The 19,620-nt window shown below is 50.4% G+C and overlaps 1 protein-coding gene across 2 annotated transcripts in view; it reads right to left on the bottom strand.

Annotated features, from left to right (window-relative positions):
* Positions 1-19,620, bottom strand: part of Adgrd1 (adhesion G protein-coupled receptor D1) — a 118,527-nt gene that overhangs the window by 32,104 nt on the left and 66,803 nt on the right. For both annotated transcript variants that reach the window (XM_006971374.3, XM_006971373.4), the window contains 2 exons: positions 9,716-9,789; positions 1,300-1,423 (listed from right to left, as the gene is read on the bottom strand). In XM_006971374.3, coding sequence (XP_006971436.2) covers positions 1,300-1,423; positions 9,716-9,789 — 198 coding nt within the window. The remainder of the gene's footprint in view (positions 1-1,299; positions 1,424-9,715; positions 9,790-19,620) is intronic.

The raw sequence follows: 19,620 nt of genomic DNA, 5'->3' as shown, positions 1-19,620 counted from the left end.
CTGCGGCATCATCCTGATGTCTCCCGGGCCATCATCCTAGAGCATCCCTCCTAGCATTGGTCCACCAGTCTACATCACTACTCAGGCATGCCTCACTGTCTGTTGAGACTGCACAGAAAGGCCACACCCACTCAACGAGGAAGACAGAAGCCTCCAGGAGTGAGCCCCTAGGAAGAAACTGGGAGTGGAGAAGGGTTTGACTGACCTCAGAGATGGGGACACGACGGGGCAGGAGTGCCCAAGCACAGACTTGAACCACAAACCCAAAGACCATGAGGGGGAAATTGGTGCCCAGGAGGAAGCTGGCTTGGTGTCAAGGACATGAGGTCATTCACGCCACCTTTTGAATTCCATAAGTGTGCCCCGGGCTTGGCCTCGCTTGTGAGATCTGCCTTAATTTCGTTAATGTTCATGAACCGCTCCTTTTAAACGGGGATAATTTTAAACCATTTTCAAATCAACCTTTCCCAGCAATGAATAGATGTGATTTTTCTCCCACGAAGACACCCACAGGCTGTCTAAATTTGGTGTCACCAATACTGACTGGTGACAGATTCATAATATAAATGAGTCTGGATTTCCTTCTTCTTCTTCTTATTCTGTTGTTTTTCCCTTTTTGACTTTGTAGCTTGGACCTCTCTTGGGACAAATGCCAGGCATGAGTAGCCGCTCCCTGGAGAGTACACATCCCTTTGTGCGACTCCCGGGTAGGCCAAAAAGGGGTATAATATCCCTCCAGCATATGGAGGACCCAGAGGAGGAAGCTCCTTACCCTGGTACCATTTGAAATGTCCCCCAGTGGTGTGAAATCTCCTGTCTCCCTCAGTGAGCCTAGGAGTACACCTGTGCCTTCCCTCTGAGTGATCTTTGGCAACACTCAGGTTCCCAGCCGGCACGGTGGATACCCACTTGCTTAACTGCCCACTAAGAAGGTACCTCCAAAGGCAACATCACTGGCCAGGTACCTTCTCTGGTGGCCCTTAGTGTGTATGCTTGCTGGATGCCATGGGCTCATTTCCTGCAACTCTGGAGCATCTTTCCAGGGCAGCTCACAGCTTCCTGCTGATCTCCCCTCCAGGCTTGTGATCTGTGTCCCATGTCCCTTTATGCTCCCTTAACCAATGTAGGTTTCTATGTGAACCACATGTCAGACTCCCCGGCTTGCTCTTCAAAGATGTTAACTGTGTCCAGCCACCTCCCAGATAGGAGACCACTTTGTAGACCATCTAGATCTGCTCCGAGGGTGGCGGCGACAGCTGCTGCGACCTGAGGACCAGGCGGGGTCTACGTGGCGCTCACCTGCAGCGGGACCACTTGCATGAGGATGGCGAAGTTGGTGAGATGCGTACAGCGGCACACTGAGTGGGTGAGGTTTCCCTCTGTGAGCGCACAGCCCTGGCTTGACCAGACGCCTTCCCCGGAGCTGAGGACACAATGAACAGGCATGATCAGTGGGAACAATAGCACCCCTCAGTCCCACAGGCTCAACAGCTCACTAGCTAACCCTGACATCAGGGTGCAAACCATCCTCGGGTATTAAAACTGGGAAGTGGCTGCCACTGGGACAGAGAGAGGCCGGAGCCACTGCCTCAGCTTGGTCCACTGGGAAAGCACCTAGACCTCTCCCAGCCTTGGGAGGAAATGTGTGTGGCCCAGAGTCCAGCTTGGGAAACCAAACACTCAGGGACTCATGAGTGACCTAAGAAAGCAAGCATTACAGTTCTTAAACGTGTGTCCGGAGGACAGATACATAAAATGCAAGGTGTATAAATAATATGCACATAACTAAAATGCAATGCATACAGATATGATATAATGTGGTAGATATAAAGCTAAAACTCCTACATAACACTTTAAAAACCTTGAGGCTGGAAATAGGGTGCCGTGGCTAATGTTACTCACAGTGCGACTATGAAAACCTGCATTTGATTCCCGGGCCCCGTGTAAGAAGCTGGGCATGGTCCCCTATTCTCCTGTAACCCCAGTGCTGTGGGCAAGTGGAAGCCAGGGGATAGCTGGGATTGCCAGTCCAGCCAAAAAGAATGCAAGCTCGAGATTCAAGGAGAGACTCTGACTCAAAAGAGTAAGCTGGAGAAGTATCGAGGGCACTGGATGGCCTCTACTGACCATGGCATGGGCATAGGCATGTGCAGCCACACACACAGACACACACAAGCACACACACACACACGCACACACACAATACACATGTGCACACATTACTGTCACTTTAAAATTTAAGGATTTTATTTGGTGTGTGTGTGTGTGTGTGTGTGTGTGTGTGTGTGTGTGTGTGTGTGTGTGTGTGTGGACTGGGGATATAGCTGCATGTAAGCACAGGTGTCTGCAAAGGACAGAAGAAGGCATCAGATCTCCTGGAGCTGGAGTTACAGGTGATGGTGGTGATGAGCTGCCACATGGGTGCTGGGAATTGAACTCAGATCCTCTGAAAATCAGTCTGTGTTCTCTACCTCTGAGCCAGCTCTCCAAGCCCCCAGAAACTTATTTTTTTTTTCATCACAGGCAATTTATTTTGTTCTATTCATTCACAGTCAATACAGAAAATACTTGAAAACATTTCCATATAATGTTTGACACAGAAATCATCAAATAGAAGTATACAATGTTAGGAGGCAGTACATTTATAATTTATAACCCCAAATGTCCAGAAACTTATTTTAAAAACAGTCCTTGGCCAGTGTGTACCGTGAACACGTGAAACACAAAAGCGGCGCACAGGATATCGTGACGGTGTGCGGGAGGCAACATGGACCCGGTGTCTGTGAATGCACACATAAATGAATGTGAATTACTAAGGACACTGACAGCCTGGTCACAGTGGCCTCCAAAAACCCGGGAAGGAGGTCAGGGGAGGAGGCTGGGGTCAGATGGAATGTTTGCTTTTCTGTAATGTTCTAGTCTTTAATTGCTGTTGGCGCTATGATTTCTCACAGCGACGCCCAGGCCAATAGGCGCCGATGCCAGCCGGTTAATCTTTGCAGGGAGCATGGTGATCACTGTCATTTTCCTGTGTGTACTTCTCTGTCCTTTCAAATGCCAAACAGGTATCTTTGTCCGAAAAGGCAAACCTGCGTCTCAGCTTGAGGCAGGAGCCCCTAGTCTATGGAGCTGAAGGAGCCTGAGGCTGTCTCTCATTGGTAATCCGCTATAGTTCCTCCTTCTACACTGTGGGGGTGGCCGCCTGGAGCGAGGGAACCCAGGACCCAATCTTGCACCTTTGACAATATCCAAGGACGAGACCACTCAGCTATAACAGTGTTATGTTCCAAAGAGGCATGTAGCCCTTGCAATAGTAACCCTGCTGGCGGGGGATGGGGGGTGGGGTTGGGGGTGGGAGGTGGGGGGTGGGCTGAGAGTGTGGGAATGGAGCCGTGGTGTGGGCACCGCACCTGGTAACTGAGATTCAGGGAACAGCAGCTTTCTGGGTGGTTTTCATGATGAATGAGTCACCTCCTGGGGGAGGTCAGAGGCATCCAGCAGAAAGCAAAGCCTGGGCCAGTGGAACCACGTGTAGAGAGACCAGATCCCATCAGTAACTCCAGAATACAAAGGTGTCGTGGGCCCCTCCCCCACCCCACATTTGGATCTCACTTTCCCGGGACCTGGGGAGGGCCCAACACACAGGCAATTGTGTTTGACACAGCTACTTTGTATGCCTACTTAACGCAAGGATGCCACATTTCCATTTGAGGTGGCCCTGAGGATTCACAAGGGTGGACACAGTCAGGAGGGCAGACCTGGCCCTCGGCTCTAGCGAAGGGTGTGCAGACAAGCCTTGAAATTCACGTCCCAAAACCGAACCCTGAAGGTGTGACTCTGCCCTAATCAGCCAGGGAAGCTGAGTTGTGAGAGGTGTCACCTCTGTATGGGATGGAAATCTGTTCCCAAGGGAGGTGGTGGGGAGGAGCGGGAAGCTTCCCAGCTGTGCGCAAATAAATCTGCACAGAAGACAGCTGAGCCATTTCAGATAACATCAAAAATATGCACAGCCTGTGACCTGGGACGGCCACGTCGAGGCAGAAATATGGTCACTCGGGTACATAAATACAATGTGATGTATATAAATACCGTAAAAGAAACAGGTATCGGTAGAGACAGAACACAAAAGAAAGTCGTGTGGAATGGTGCAAGAAATGTCCGGCTAAAACACGTCCATATATTTCTCATGAAAGCAAGTGTAGATGACACATAAATTATTTCAACACGCATGCATAAACTCAGGGTAAGATGTAAAAATAAAAGAGGTATTTGTCTTTTTAAAATGATGTTCCACCTTCAAAAATAAAAAGAATAATATTTTGAAGCCCGGACGTGGTGGTACACGCACGCCTGTAATCTTAACACTTGGGAGGCTGAGACAGGAGGATTGCTGTGAGCTCAAGGCTAGCCTGGGTTACATGGTAAATTTTAAGCTAGCTTGTAAAGTGAGGCCCATCTTGAACAAATGAAAAGGGGGAATGTGAATATATTAGGGGGTGGGCTGGGGGTATAGTACAGTGGTAGAACATGGGCCTAGCATGAACGACTCTGGGTCCCATCCTCAGTCCCACAAAGTAAATAAGTAAATGCATGTATACCTAAATATTAAATATACACCAAGAGAGTCTTTGTATAATTTCTTAGAGTATTAATCTTTTCCAAAAAGTGACCCACGTCGCCTGGCAGGACGGCTGCTCAGCCATTAAAAGCATTTGCTGTCAAGCCTGAGGACCTGAGTTCAATTGATCTCTGGGACACATAGGATGGAAGGAGAGAGCTGACTTGAGCTGCAGGCCATCCTCTGGGCATCCCACACCCACTCTGGAACACTTGCACCTATGGCCAACTACGCATGCACACACAGACAAGAAGTATTTTTAAAATTATAACTAATAAAAAAATGCATTTAGGGCCGGGCGGGTGGTGGCGCACGCCTTTAATCCCAGCACTCAGGAGGTAGAGCCAGGCGGATCTCTGTGAGTTCGAGGCCAGCCTGGTCTACCAAAAAAAAATGCAATTAGGAAAAAAGTGGCCCAGAATTCTAAGACCAGTGAAGGCATCTTTCAACAACGAAAGGGAGCTTGTTCTCAGACGAGCGATAACTGAATTTACTTCTGGCAGGCTCGCAATCGGAGGAAGGTTAAAGGGACATTATAGCAGACAGAAGCGTGGCTCTGCACAAAGCCATAAAAATAGCTAGAGATGGGATCAATGTAGGCGTCTGTGGCATGACTCTGGTCTTGTCCGGTAACTGCTCTACAAGATAGTCAATTGTCTGGGGCAGAAACGAAAGAACCTGCAAAGATCTACTAAAGACAGTGCAACCTCACAAGCTATGGGCAGGAGGGACTGCCGATGTATTAATTACATCTTGGAATACCTTTAAAGTGCTAGGACATCCATTGCAGGTAGACACAGGGCATGCAATGTAAATGGTCTGAGCAAGCTTCTGAGAGACGGTCTAAAAGCCCCACTTTTACTCAAAGAGGATGAAAGGAAAATAGTGAGTGAAGATATACTAATCGAAAGGGTAGAGGGAAGCCTGGAGAAATCACTTGGGAATTAAGAGTACTGACTGCTCTTCTAGAGCACCCTAGCACCCACAATGGGAGGCTCACAACCACCTATAACTCCAGCTCCAATATCTTCAACTTCTGTGGGAACCTGAGTTCATGTGCATATACCCACAGATGCAGACATACACATATTCCTAATTAAAAATAATAAAAACTTAATTTTTAAAAGGGCCGCGGAGTTGTGTTTAAATGAGATGGTGCGGACCTCAGAGTAGCGCTTATCTTCCAGGGCAAAGAAGGATGTACCAAGACAAGAGCAATGATCCCAGGCCACCATCACAGTGGAGAATCCACGCGCCTCCTCTGAGTTCACTGTTCTGGGTCATCTCTCTCTCAGGTCTGTTCACTCCATTTCTCAGACCGAACCCAGAACCTCATGCATGCTAAGCAAGTGCTCTGCCACTAAGCCATATCCCCCACCTCCCTTTTCACTTTTTATTTTGAGACAGAGTCTCACTGAGCTGCCGGGGCTAGCCTTGAACTCTCTCTGTAGCCTCAGCAGGCTTTGATCTTGCTGTCTCCCTGTCTTCCTGGCCTGTGACTTTGAGCCCAGCTTCCCACTCTGGGAATTGGTTCCAGGACCCCCTCGTGGAGACTAAACGCCGAAGAAGCTCAAATATTGAAAGTGGCCCAAAGTTTGCGTAGAGTCCCCACACAACCTCTTACATTCATCTCCAGGTGATGCATAATATAAAATGCAATGTGAATGGCATGTAGACAGTTATATCATGGAAGGAATAATGACAGGCAAGAAGTCCGCACATGCTCGTTACAGGTGTAATTCCCCCGCAGCCCGGACATTTCAGGTTTGTGGTTGGTTGGATATCTACCACAAAATTCATGGGGACTGAGGGCCGAGGACAAGTTAACAGAACAGTAGCAAGACCAGAAGACCTGCGCATAACTGCTACTCCGTGTGACCGCGCTGACATTTATGGAACTCCTGCCACGAACGCATTGTTTCCTGGGACCACTAGAGTAGGGGTTGTATAAACAACTTAAAACGCATCTTAAAAACCCAGGCCGTAGGAAGTACCTTTTTAGATCATAAAATATTTAATTACACATCAATAAATAGCGGAAAGGGCTCCAGAGATTTCCCCCACTGTTCAGAAGTGAAGCAGCTCCCTTCAAAATGAAGAGGGGCCGGTGAGAGGGCTCAGCGGGTATAGGCGCTTGCCGTCAAGTGGGACGACCTGAGTTCCATCCCGGGGACCCCACACAGTAGAAGGAGAGAGCTGACTCCCCAGGGTTGGCCTCTGACCTCCATCCAGACGCATGCCATGGGGGAGAACATTTGAAGCGGATGGCATTGTCCTAGATCTCGGTCACGTGACGGCACAGCTGTGTTCACTTATCAAAACCAAGAGGACTATGCATTCAAACTGAATTCTCCTGAATACATAATAAGGAATCATTTGCAAAGTGGTCTGGCTGGATGCGTGTGGTGTGGCCGTCTCTGGGAGCTGGGGCTGAATAGAATTGCACTGTGCGTGCATATCATCAACGTAGGTTGATACCATATCTTGGCTATTGTGAGTAATGCTGGGAAAACATTCTCTCTAACTTGCTGACTCCACTTTCTTTGGATGTGCACCAGGGGTGGGTCTGATTTCTTTTCCCGAGGAACCTCCAGACTGATTTCCACAATGGCTGTGCTAACTTGAACTCCTCTTTGCCCCACACCCTGGCCAGCGATGCTGTCTGTTGTAGTTAGTTTCAGCTGTCAACTTGACACGACCCAGAAGCATCTGGGAAGACGGAACCTCAGCTGAAGAACTGCCTCCATCAGACTGGCCTGTGGCCACATTTCTGGGGTATTTCCTCACTTGCTAATTGACGTGGGAGGGCCCTTCCCACTGTGGGTGGTGCCATCCCCCAGTCAGGGGGGCATGGGTGGTATAAGAAAGGTAGCTGAGCAAGCCAGGGGGCGTAAGTAGTGTTCCTTCCTGGTCTCTGCTTCAGTTCCTACCCTTGGCTGCCCTCCATGATGGACTCTAACATGTAAATCAAATGAATGGTCTCCTCCCCCATGCTGCTTTTGGTCAGTTTTATCTCAGCAATAGAATCTAACTAGAATGCTGGCTTTTAGCCTTTTTTTTTTTAAGTCAAATATATCATTTGGTAACAAGGAGTGAAAAGAAATTCGTGTGCGTGTGTGTGTGTGTGTGTGTGTGTGTGTAGGTACACATGTATGTGCAGAGGTCAGAGGTCAGCTTTGGGTGTCATTCCTCGGGTACCATCCACCTTTTATTTTTGCCAGTCTCCGACTGGCCTGGAGTTCACCTAGTTAGGCTAGACTGGCTGCCAGCCAGCCCCAGGCATCCTCCTGTCTCTGACTCCCACCACTAGAACTACAGGCCCATGTCCCCATGTCTAGCTTTTGACATGGGTTCTGGGGAGTCCAACTCAGATCCCCATGCTTGCACAGCAAATATTTAACCGACTGAGCCATCTCCCCTGGGCCAAAAAGGAACTCATAAATCTTCTTCTCTCTTCTTGTGGCTGACTGAATTGTGGTGGTCAAGAGGCCAGCGACACAAGAATTCCCTCGCAGGCTTGCTCTTTTGCAGAAATGAGAAGGGGCCAGAGTTGCTCGACTTGCAATTATCCTCGAGACAAGAGTCCCGACCGCTGGGCACCCAGCATCTCAATGGCTGCTACAATCTCCTTCTTGGGTTATTGGAATCTGTGGGAAGTTTCAATAATGTGTTCAATGCCTGTGCCCCAGCCGGCTCTTGGGAGCAGCCTGTATTCCAGGGCTGTGAATACGGCCCCCTCGACACTGATTCATCCTTCTAGCTTTCCCAGGATTCCCTTGGATTCCACTGACATCTCTCCATGGAAGTTGGCTATAAACACCATTTCCTCCTCTGATTTATAATTCCTAGAGTCAGCCCTGCTTGTCCCTCGACCCTTTCTCTTTGAAGGTCTGAGAAAATGAGTCCCGCCCCCCAGAAGCTCTCTTGGCTTGGATCCTCCCTGCAGCCTTGGGGTGTCAATGAGATGCTCCCCCAAGCTGCAGGTGACTGTGTTCTTGGATGAAGTGAGCGATGTGTGTTTACAAGGAACTCCTCCATGACTTTCGTCTGGTGAATGGCCTCACTGCAGCTTCTGACTTGGGTCTGGGCTCTCAGCAGCCACTCAGTAGCCCAGCTTACCTGGTTTTCCACTGAGCTCTTTCTGTCCAGCTCAGCTTTCAGGAGTCTCTATGATTCATTCTTGCTCAGTTTCAGCTCTTGAGCTCATCAGCTCTTCTCTCAGCTTCTTGCACCGTGCCCATCACCCCCGAGGTCCCCACCCACAAACCTCATCTTGTTTATAACAGCTGTTCCTACTGCAGTGGAGAACTGCCTCACTGCGATCTTATTTGCATTTCCCTGAGGACTGGGATATTGATTTGGTTTCTTTTCTGTATCTGCTGGCCATTTTTATTTCTTCTTTTGGCAAGTGTCGATTTAGGTCTGTCACCCATGACTTAATCAGGGTATGTGGGTCTCTGGCTATTGGGTTATTTGAGTTTCCAGAAGCTGTTTCTGGATATTAACCCTGACACTAACCATCAATTAGAGAGATGTTTTTATTACATTTATTTATTTATTTGGGGGTAGTGTATGTGTGCATGCTAGAGTACGCATTGGGAGGTCAGGGGAGTTGGCTCTCTCCTTCCGCCATGTGAGTTCCAGGGATCAAAGTTAGGGTTATGAGACTTGGCAACAGACACCTTTACCCACTGAGCCATCTCGCTGGCCCCAACACTAAGATTTTGATATGCTTGCTAGTGACTGCTGTTTCCCAAAGCCCTGAGTCCTAGTCCTCCCTCAAGACTCTCATCATAGAAGGCAGCGGGACGGTATTCCCATGTGGCCTCACGGTGCCCCGATGAACTGATTCTAAGGACTATAAAAGACTTTTGAATCCATGCAACCTCTGGTCATACCCAATCAGGTCCTACCCTCACGCATGCTCATAAATGCAAACACGCTGTCTTCATAAACCAGTGATTACCACCCTACCCTGTGTGATGTGAGACCGGCCTGGGGTCTCAAACATCACCTTGAGCCCGTGGACACCTTGTCTCCCCATCTTCCCCCACGCTCCCCGTTCTGTCCACCTGGTACCCCCCACACTGGCAGTACCTGAAGTTAAGGAAGACACAATACAGGAAGAGGCGGTTGCTCTCATTGGTGGCATCGACCAACTGCTTGTGAGTCTGAAATGAAAGGAAAGGGACACAGCTGTGACACGGCAGAAAAAGAACAAACGCGCGTCCCGGAGCGGGGACAGGATTCCCTCACAGGGGCAAAGACCATGGCTCCCTGAGTAAAAGCATTTGCCATGCCGGACCTAGTGACTTGAGCTCAGTCCCTCCACCCAAATAGAAAACCAGATGTGGCGGTGCACATCTGTAATCCCAGGGCCTCTACGGTAAGATGATGATGTCGTGAGCCAGCTAGCCTGGGTGTGGGGCATGGTTCCAAAATAAGAGAGAGAGCCCTGCTGCCACAAGGGCCTGCAGAAGGCCAGAACTGGCTCCTGAAGGTTGTCTCTGACCTTCACAGGTGCGCCACGGCACACACATGCCTGCATCGGTAAGCACAAACTTTAAAGTGTGTTCAGTTAATTAATGTACTTAGATTTTCAGACTTGAAAATGTATGGGCATAGGCGTGTATATATGTATCTGTGTACACACGCATGGGAATGCAGTGGCCACGGAGGTCAGAAGTGGGCACTGGGTCCCCTGGAGCTGATTCTAGGTGGTTGTGAGCCCCCTGAAATGGGTGCCGGGAACCGAACTTGGGTCTGCTGCAAGAACAGCACACATTCTAAACTGTGGCGCCATCCCTCTAGGCCCATAATTTTTTTTTTAATTTCCCCAATGGTCTCTCACATCCTGAACATCCAGGGTGCCTGTCACAAAACTGGAGAAGCCAAGGGACTAGCATGAGTGAATTCGAAACCACGCTCCTCCAGGGCTGCCCCAGATCAGCACCTGCAGACTTCCAGGTCTCTTATCAGTTCATAAACAGCCTGCACGGATGAGTAAGGCAATCAGAACGCTTTTGAGATTCTGAGTATGAAGAAGGAAGAACTCTATGAAATGGTGTGGGAACCTGGAATTAAAACCACTTGCCTCAGAATGGAACAGAAAGGTTTTTTTTATACCATCCCTCTGCCCAGGTACCACATAGCTCTAAGGCACTCAGGAGAAAGGTCTAACTAACACAAGGAACCCAGAGTACTCCATGCCTGCATCCACACTTGGCATTAAACAGCTTCTGATTCCCCAGTGATGGGGAGGTAGGGGGAGGCAGAGAATGCACATGAGCCCATGGAGGGTGGATGATGTAACACTGAGCTGGAAGTTAGGAAGAACAACCTTGGTAACAGCCAGGCCAGGTGAGGACGTATCTCTACTGGAATAGGAGCCCTGTGTTTGGTATCTCCTCTGGACCCAAACTGCACAGAAATATCTAAGAGGTACATCTCTGTGTCACCCGGGTCATTTGGAAGTATTTAAAGCAAGCAGGTGGCCAAAGGAAGCCAGTCCCAATCCCCCATGCCACAAGAGACATGGGCTCTAGGGAGGTGGTCGGAAGACTGTCTTCTCCTGGGTGGCTTGTTTCTGTCCCCTTCCGCCTCCAGAGACCAGAGCTTAAATCATCCTTCAAAGGAAAGTACATCTGGCCAGTGTGCAAAAAAAGCCAAGTGTGTGTGGTCCTTAAGGGAGGGGTAGACTAGCTGTCTTGGGTCTGGGGCCAAGGTCACGGCCTTGACCAGGAATTCCCTGCCCAGCTGGTCCTCAGGCTCTATCCCAGGCTCAGTGATTTGGCTGGGAAAAGCAAGTTGCTCTAAAATAATTTTTTTTTTTTAAGAAAGGAAGCCTTGATGTTTTCAGAGAGATGTTAACATATGGGAATGTGGCTATGCCAAAGAAAAGGTGAGTCGCCTCTCACAGCCCACGTTCCACTTGCAGAGGACTGTGGGAGGCCGACAGCTCATCCAAGTCCCTGTTGCCTGGGCTGGAGAGAAAAACCATTTCCACAGGTCAGCAGGATGCTGGGCATCCAGAAGGGCCTGGCAGGGTCCCTATGAAGGTCCCCGCAGAGAACCCGAGGACCATCCCACACAAGCCTGATTGTTTCCGCCCCCCACCCCAGACACCTGCTCTATGTCCAAGGCCTCAGAGGCTGCAGAACAGCTCTTGCCGATCCATGGGCTCCCTCCGTCTCTGGAGTGAGCTTCCCGATGGGATTAACCAGCCAATTACTCATCACCTGCTGCTTATAGGCAAAGTGTGGGCTTCTGAACATGAAAGGGAAGGAAATATATCTGAGAAGTTCCCTTAACACCCCTTGTTCAGACATGTGTTTGCTTTATGTTTTAGCGTGTGGCTTTACCGATAAAGAAATTGGGAGACAGTTCTTCATCACTGTCCCCAAGCAGAAGGCAGAGGGCACCATGGTCCTTAATTCTGACCCACAGCAAGGCAGCATCACAGACCAAAATAGCCACATCCCCAGCACAGGGCCAGACACAGGCAGAGTCTAGCAGAGGTCCCAATCCACCCTCACTGCATTTTTACCTTCCATCCGCATTTCCTAGCAACCCAAGCCCAGCTCTGAATAATAACGGATTTCATAAGACAGAGGCCTGATGTTCTCTGGTTTCGGAGAAGCTTTGGATAGCCCTTCATAGCCCAGGAAAGCCCTGGTGTGGAAGACTGGTGGGCCCGTCTGGGTCAGAGCCAGGAAGGAACAGTTGGGTAGGTTCCTATCCCAGGATCTGAGGCAGACCAATGGGATGGGCCACCCTGAGGGCAGGAAGGATAAAGGTCAAGCCAGCACCCTATCTGGGCTTTGTACTCAATGGCTCTGTCTTCCCAAGACCCCCAGGGTCAGAGAGAACCTCGCCAGCCTCTGCATAACGCAGAATTCAGGTTTCTGTCTCTTCACGGCCAATGCGGGCCTTTGGGGTCTGAAGACAGACCCATCCCTTCGGCATGAACTAAATTCTAAACCACGTCCCTCCACGGCTGCCCCGGATCAGCACCTGCAGACTCCCAGGTCTCTTATCAGCTCATAAACAGCCTGCATGGATGAGTGAGGTATCAGCTCATAAACAGCCTGCATGGATGAGTGAGGTAACCAGAGTGCTTTTGAGTTTCCGAGTATGACCAAGGAAGAACCCATGGAATGGCGTGGGAACCAGGAATTCGAGCCACTTGCCTCAGAATGGAACAGAAGAGTTTTTATATGATCCTTCTAACTAAGCACCACACAGCTACAAGGCACTCTGGGGGAAGATGTAACACAAGGAACCCAGAGTATACTCCATGCCTGTATCCACACTTAACATGAAAAAGCTTCTGGTTACCTGGGGACGGAGATGTAGGGGGAAGGCAGAGCAAGCCCAGGAGCCTATGGAAGGTGGTCGAGATGGAGCCAGACTCAAGACAGGATAGCCCTGGTGGCAGCTGGGTCAGGTGAAGGCGTGTCTCTAATGGACCAGGACCCCTGTCCTTGAAGTCCATGAACTCTTCTCTGGACCCAAACTAACCTTCCACCATTCGGAATAGGCCAGATGTGCAGTCTGGTCTGGGAGACAGGGAGGGGTCCTGCCACCGGTAGAGACATCTGCCCATGCCTCCAGTGGCAGGTAGCATCCTCTACAGCGGCCAGCTCCATCTCCCTCAGGCCTACTTCTTTCTTATCTACCCTTCCCACTTTACACTGGGCCCTACCTCCTTTCAGACCGACCACACCCCTTCTTAGCTGATCTACAGGGGTGTGGCCTGAAGAAGACCAGTCTATGCAGGTGCTTCCTGTGGTCCCACACACTCTCCCATCCAGCCTAACCCGGCTGCCACATGGTCCCCCGGGTCCAGCAGCTCAGGAGGCTGCCCGCTGGCCTCACACAGCCGTTCCTGCTCTTGCTCCCCTCCCCCATCCTCCCACATCCAGCCTTGTCCCTTCTCACGGCACAAATCCAGTCCCATCGCACACTTAAGGCCCTCGTGGGGAAGACGGAACGCAGCCACCTGAGGGATGGAGGCCACCCTCCCTTCATGGCACCGCCTTCTGCCTTAGCTGAGCCTATCCTGTCCACCTGTCCCACCTACCTTTCTCTCCTCCCATCTATCTACCTTCCCTACCTGCCTATCTACCCACCTGTTTTCCTGTTCATCTACCTACTACCTCCCCGTCACCAATCCCTCCCGCCCCATCTACCCACCTCCTACCACCCCCTCCTGACCATTCACCCACGTACCCACCCACCTCTCCTCCACTCACTCACCTATTCATTCATCCACCTACCCACCCCACGAATCTATCCTTCCATCACCTTATTCCCCCCATCCCACCACATACCCCTCACTTGCCCATCCACCTACCCATCCTCCATGCTGTCCATCCATACACACATCTCCCAAGCTTGCCCACCTGGCTACAGCTGCCTGGGAGGCCTGACCTTTCTGACGCTCCTGCCGCACTCACCCTCATCGAAGTCCCAGGCTCCTCCAGGGGTGCTGTCCACTGTCCTGTTTTATTTCCTCTTCTCTGCACACTCTTGTGTCTGATAAACCCCACCCTTTCCCAAGGTGTCAGGGCCCCAGAGCAGGCACCACCCTCGACACCACCCCAATCCACACAATGCTCCTTACCAGATAGGTAAGTTGTATACCCATGGACTCATGAGAACTGGACAGTCACCCTGCTCTCTGTGGGCTCCGGTGGGAACCCCAGTCATGCCTTGTGATCTGTCCAAGCTACAGAACTATAGAAGGATGGGAAGGTGACTTGGGTATAGATTAGGAGAGGAGTGGATAGAGGAGAGGACCCCAGAAGGTCATCTGTCTTCTCAGATGACTCCGGCTATCCGTAGTGACATCTGATCGGTATTCATTTCCCAATTCTTGCTAACAGAACCGGTTTTGCTCAGGATGACAGTGTGGCTCTGAGTCTGTCCATCTAGCACTTGCGACCTCATCCTATATTGCCGGGGACAGAGGGACAGTCTTCCCCAGCTCACCAACAAATGCTCACACTCACTCATGTACTCATACTATGTTCACACCTGGCTTTGCTGGTATGTCTGGACACTCTGGCCTGCTCCTTCCTCCTCTCAGACACCAGCCTGGTCTCCTAAGGGATGGAGTCAAGTGTAGGTCAGACCCATAGGATGGGGCTGTGTGGATCTCCTGCACATCAAGGTCTAACACTCAGACAGACCCACAGCCCATTCACACAATAGCCTGTTGGCTGGCTGGGCTAATTTCCCTCCCAGAGCACCATTGTTCAAGGACTATGTTCATTGATAGTTATTTTTCTCAAGATGCATAGTTGGAATTTCCCAGGATGCACAATCCTCTTTCTGATGTCCCTCTGCTGCAATACAAGGTGAGATGAAGTGGAGCCCAGACCATGCCACACACCTGCTCTGTCTGGGCTCTCCATCTCATCCTCCTCATCCTTCCTGCCCTGGGATTCTGCTGTGTTGAGCATCATGAAGATGGCCTTTGATAAACCTAAGCCTATCACTCAAACTGTGCTGTTTTATCCCCCTCCGTGTGTGTGTGTGTGTGTGTGTGTGTGTGTGTGTGTGTGTGTGTGTGTGCATGTATGTACATGTGTATGCATGCATGCACGTGGAAAGTCCAAAGTCACCCTCAAGTGTCACTTCTCAATAGCTATCTACCTTGTTATGGTCTTTCATTGGCCTGAAGTTCAAACAAAATTCAGCTAGGCTGGCTAATGAACCTCAGGGATCTGTCTGACCCCTCGTGTCCATGGGAAGGATGGTGCTGGCTTACAAGACTGTGAAATCCCCACCTCTCCCGCAGCTGATCCCGTGGCTGTTGATGGTGGATTGTGGTGACTGTACACCCTCGAACATGCCACATGAAAATGCTGTTCCCCGCAAGAAAGGAGCTGGTTTACTTCGAAAAGAAAGCAAATATTTGATGGGCTGTAGTGGTACCCATTTCTGTGCAGTGTGTGTGTGTGTGTGTGTGTGTGTGTGTGTGTGTGTGTGTGTGTGTGTGTGTGTGTGTTCATATGGGTGTGCCTGTGTGCATACAAATAGAGGCCAGAGGCCAGCCTTGGGTGTCACTCCTCAGCTGTTGTTACCTTGTTCCTTGGAGATAAGAACTCTCCTTAGCCTGGAGCTCACTGAGCAGGCTCGGCTGTCTGGCCAGAGAGCATCAGGGACCTGCCTGTTTCTGCTGGAATGACAGGTAGGTGCCACAGTGCCTGGCTTTTTAAGGTAGGTGCTGAGAATTGAACTCATTTCCCTCAACTTTTCCAACAGAGCTACCTCCAAGTTTTGTCCTGGTATGCTCCTGATTTCCCCATCTGCTACTCTATTTTATAAGCCTGTAGACATGACAGCTCAATCCCAATTTCCCTGGGCCCCAAGTACACACACACACACACACACACACACACACACACACACACACACACACGTGTGCATACTATTTAAGAAAATAGACAGCTTGCTCCTGAGATCATCCCCCTGACGAAGGGCTAACAGTTAAAAAGGTGCATGGAGACTCCCTTACAGACACAAGGAGAAAGGTGTAATTTCACTCACGAATTAACAAGGGACGAGCGGATATGGCTGGCCCCTCCAGGAAGGAGTCTCAGAGCAGGTGAGGCTATGGGAACTACTGAAGCAAATTTGCTTAATAACCACAAAACATTCCGAGCTGGCCGATATCCACAGGGAGGGAGTGAAGGAGTCTGTGCCAGACAGCATTTACACTTCAGTGGGAAGAATGAGGTCTCCAAGCCTTGTCAGTATTCCAGTTGCAGTGCTGTGCGGGAACGCAGGGGCCAGGGGGTGGGGGTGGGGATGATGGGATAGAACCAGGAGGAGCCAGACAACGCCAGGTAAGGCCCAGATGAGCATGCTGTGTGTCCTTCTGTTTCTAAGTCCTCCACAGTTATTTCTCCCACAAATTAATTACACACACACACATACACACACTTCCAGAAATAAAATGCAATCTTGATGGGGTCAGAAATGAGATAGAAACCAGTGAAGAGGGTAGTTCCAAAGGTGTCTGAGTGGAGGTAACAATTACCCAGCCCATCAGGGCAAGCAGTTTGGGAATCTTGCTCCTAGAAGCAATGAAGCCATCAGGATGGTAGATCCATCAGGATGGTGGATAGATACCCTGAGGAGCAGGAGCAGGTGGGAAGGGAGGTCGCTGGCGAGGGGGCTCACTGACAGCCCATGTCTAGCAGAGAGAATTTCCAGATGGTGGAGATGGGGAGAAGACATGGGCAGATTCCAGCCAAGTCCCTGGTGCTGAGAATTGGAAAAGTAGCTGCCCAGAGGGCATGGCCCCAAGACCCCACAGTGGCTGCTATCTGTTTTCAACACGGTGATGATCAAATGCCCCATGCGCAGTCAAGGAAGCTATCTACCTACAGCAGGCTGGGAAAGAACTGCCCAGCAGGCAGGACAACCGGAGGAACACCAACCAGACAACCAAACACTAACGGTGTGGTGGGCGGGCTGCTTCGAAGACTCCGGTCTCACCTGACTTAGCTGGCAGCAGGCGGCAGAATGAGACAATGCCAGACCAAGCACAGCAACTCAATCCCAGAATGCTCTAGAAAAAAAATTGCTTACAACAGCCACACAAAGGCTGTGGGACACGTTGGGATAAATGTTGGGGGCTGGAGATGGGGGCTAGGGGATTCTGAATCAGAGGCACATTCTCTGGTTTTCCTAGCAGTAATGGTCTACAGCCTGGATGCAGCAGACTTTAAATACATGTGTTTTCTGTACCTCAGTAATTCTGTCTTTTGGTTTATGTTGATGTGCTTTGGAGGGTGCAGAGGAAGCAGCCCCGGGACCTGCAGGTCAGCACAGAGGAAGGCTGTCCTGGGGAGGGTCAACAGGAGCTAACGGTACATGGAGATCCATGTGCAAAAGCACCAAGCTCATAGGAAACCAAAGAGGGGCAGACTACGTCTTCATACCAGCACCAACTGGTACATCTGGTGGTGTTGGTGAGCAAGCAGGGATGCCCTGCAGAATGGGGTGACACATTCTGGCAAAATTAAACCTAGGTGCAATGGCTATAGCCCTGGACCTGGACCCAGGGATGGCGGTGAACGTAGAGATTCCTGGCTGCCCAAGGTGCTCAGAATGGAGTGGAGTTGAGGGACCAGCCCTCCACAAGATGTTGACATCATCTCCTCGGATGTTAGACTCAGGTAACATTGCAGAAGGATGGGAGAGAGTACGTAAGAGCCAGAGGGTAGGGTGCAGCTGTGAAGTGGCTCCCTCTTGACTGGACAGCCATGGTAGGATGGCGAATTCCCAATTACAGTCATCTGCACTGGGCCAGCACAGAACAGCCCCAGTCTACAGTCAGTCAGGGATGGGAGGAGAGTTCATGGGATCTTAGCTCTTACTGCTGAACTATTGACCATTGACAGGTTCTGGAAAAGGGGGGAGTCATCATCTTCATTTGTGGGCCCACTATCGAGCCTACTAGGCTCCAACAGATACCCCCAAACCAGTGGTCACAGTTTAAGCTCAGTGGGTCACAAAACAGATAGATAGAAAAGTGAGAAAGATCTGTAGGTAACAATGCAGGTAGACTGGGAGGGTAGGGATTTGGGAGGAGGGAAGGGGGTCAGAGTGGCCAGTATGCATTATATACACATGGGAAACTGTCATCGGGCAAATGTAATTAATAGAAATATGTTAAAACTGAACCCACTCCTAATTGTGATCTGTGTCCCCTCTCCCAAACCAAGCTACCTTGAGTCGTGTATCAGCCGGACCCACTGTGGACTGCACACTGACACTCACTTCCCACTGTGGGGAAAGTTTGGGTTCCATGTCCCGGGAGAAAGGTGATGTTCTATTTATTCACTTTAACGATGACTAAAATTCAGAAAAACAGCCCTATTTACGGGTTACCACGGGGTTATGGCTGATTGCTTCTGGGACATCACCTGTCACTCCCGGGGCACAAAAAACCACTTCAGGTCCTTACCAAAGCACTGTGGTGTTCCATGAAAAAGCTTTTACTTGAGCGGTGTATTTCCCTGTTCAGCAGAGCACTTTAGCAGAATTAAACAGCCTGAACAAAGAAACACATCCAAGACAAAAAGAAAAAAAGAAAAAGAAAAACACTTAGAACTGGCAATGGCCCAGACAGTAGAGTCCTCAGATAGGCTCAGACAAAGTGGGAAGGCAAGAGCCTTGAGGTTCCCTGGACTCGGCCAGCATCATTCCCACCTTGCCTCCTGGGGGCTATTACCCAGATCTAACAGAGCATAGCCATGACATTGTTCATTGGGAAATGACCGTAGGGTCAGCGGCACCAGCCTCCGGCCTCCAGCATGATACGGCAGGGAGCCAACCTCATGATCCAAACCATGACCTGGGCTGAACTCGGGGGCAGGTGTCCTGCCGTACAAGGCAATTCTGCCCCCACCACCACCACTTAGACATCAGATCGCTTCCTGTCCAGACACACAACTGGAAAGGAGGTGATGAGTGAGGGATGGAACTGAGGGAAGACGATGTCAACATGGCCAAGAAGCATAGAACAAAGAGCCTAGAAGCTTCCAAGGACACAAGCTAATGGAACCTCCTAGCCACAGCTGCCACCAAGGATGTCTTGGTGGAGACTGTGCAGATGATGATGGCGATTTCCATTGAGAGGATGGGGACATCTGCTCTCTAAGGGCCACCAGTGAACAGCAAAAGCCCACTGTTCTGGCTGGGACATGCCAAATCCCCAGCTTCCTGCACACAGTTTCTGGAACCTCATGTCTCCAACACATTCCTGACACTGTAGAGGGAACACTTTTGTTCAGTCCCACAGGGACAGAGCCAGCTGAGATAGAGCAGAGGCCATTTCCTTGACCACCCAGGGTGACACTCAGGCGCCCCAAGCAGTCATCCTACTGATCAGGCTGAGTGACTGGATCTGCACCTGGTAACAGCTCCCTCCCTCCCCTCCCAGGCTCCAGTCACAGACCTGGCTATGGGTGTCTTTGGGACCT

This window comes from Peromyscus maniculatus, chromosome 23 (assembly GCF_049852395.1).
Source record: "Peromyscus maniculatus bairdii isolate BWxNUB_F1_BW_parent chromosome 23, HU_Pman_BW_mat_3.1, whole genome shotgun sequence".
Lineage (NCBI taxonomy): Eukaryota > Metazoa > Chordata > Mammalia > Rodentia > Cricetidae > Peromyscus > Peromyscus maniculatus.
The sequence above is the reverse complement of the archived record's forward strand: the minus strand, read 5'-3'. Positions and strand labels throughout refer to the sequence as shown.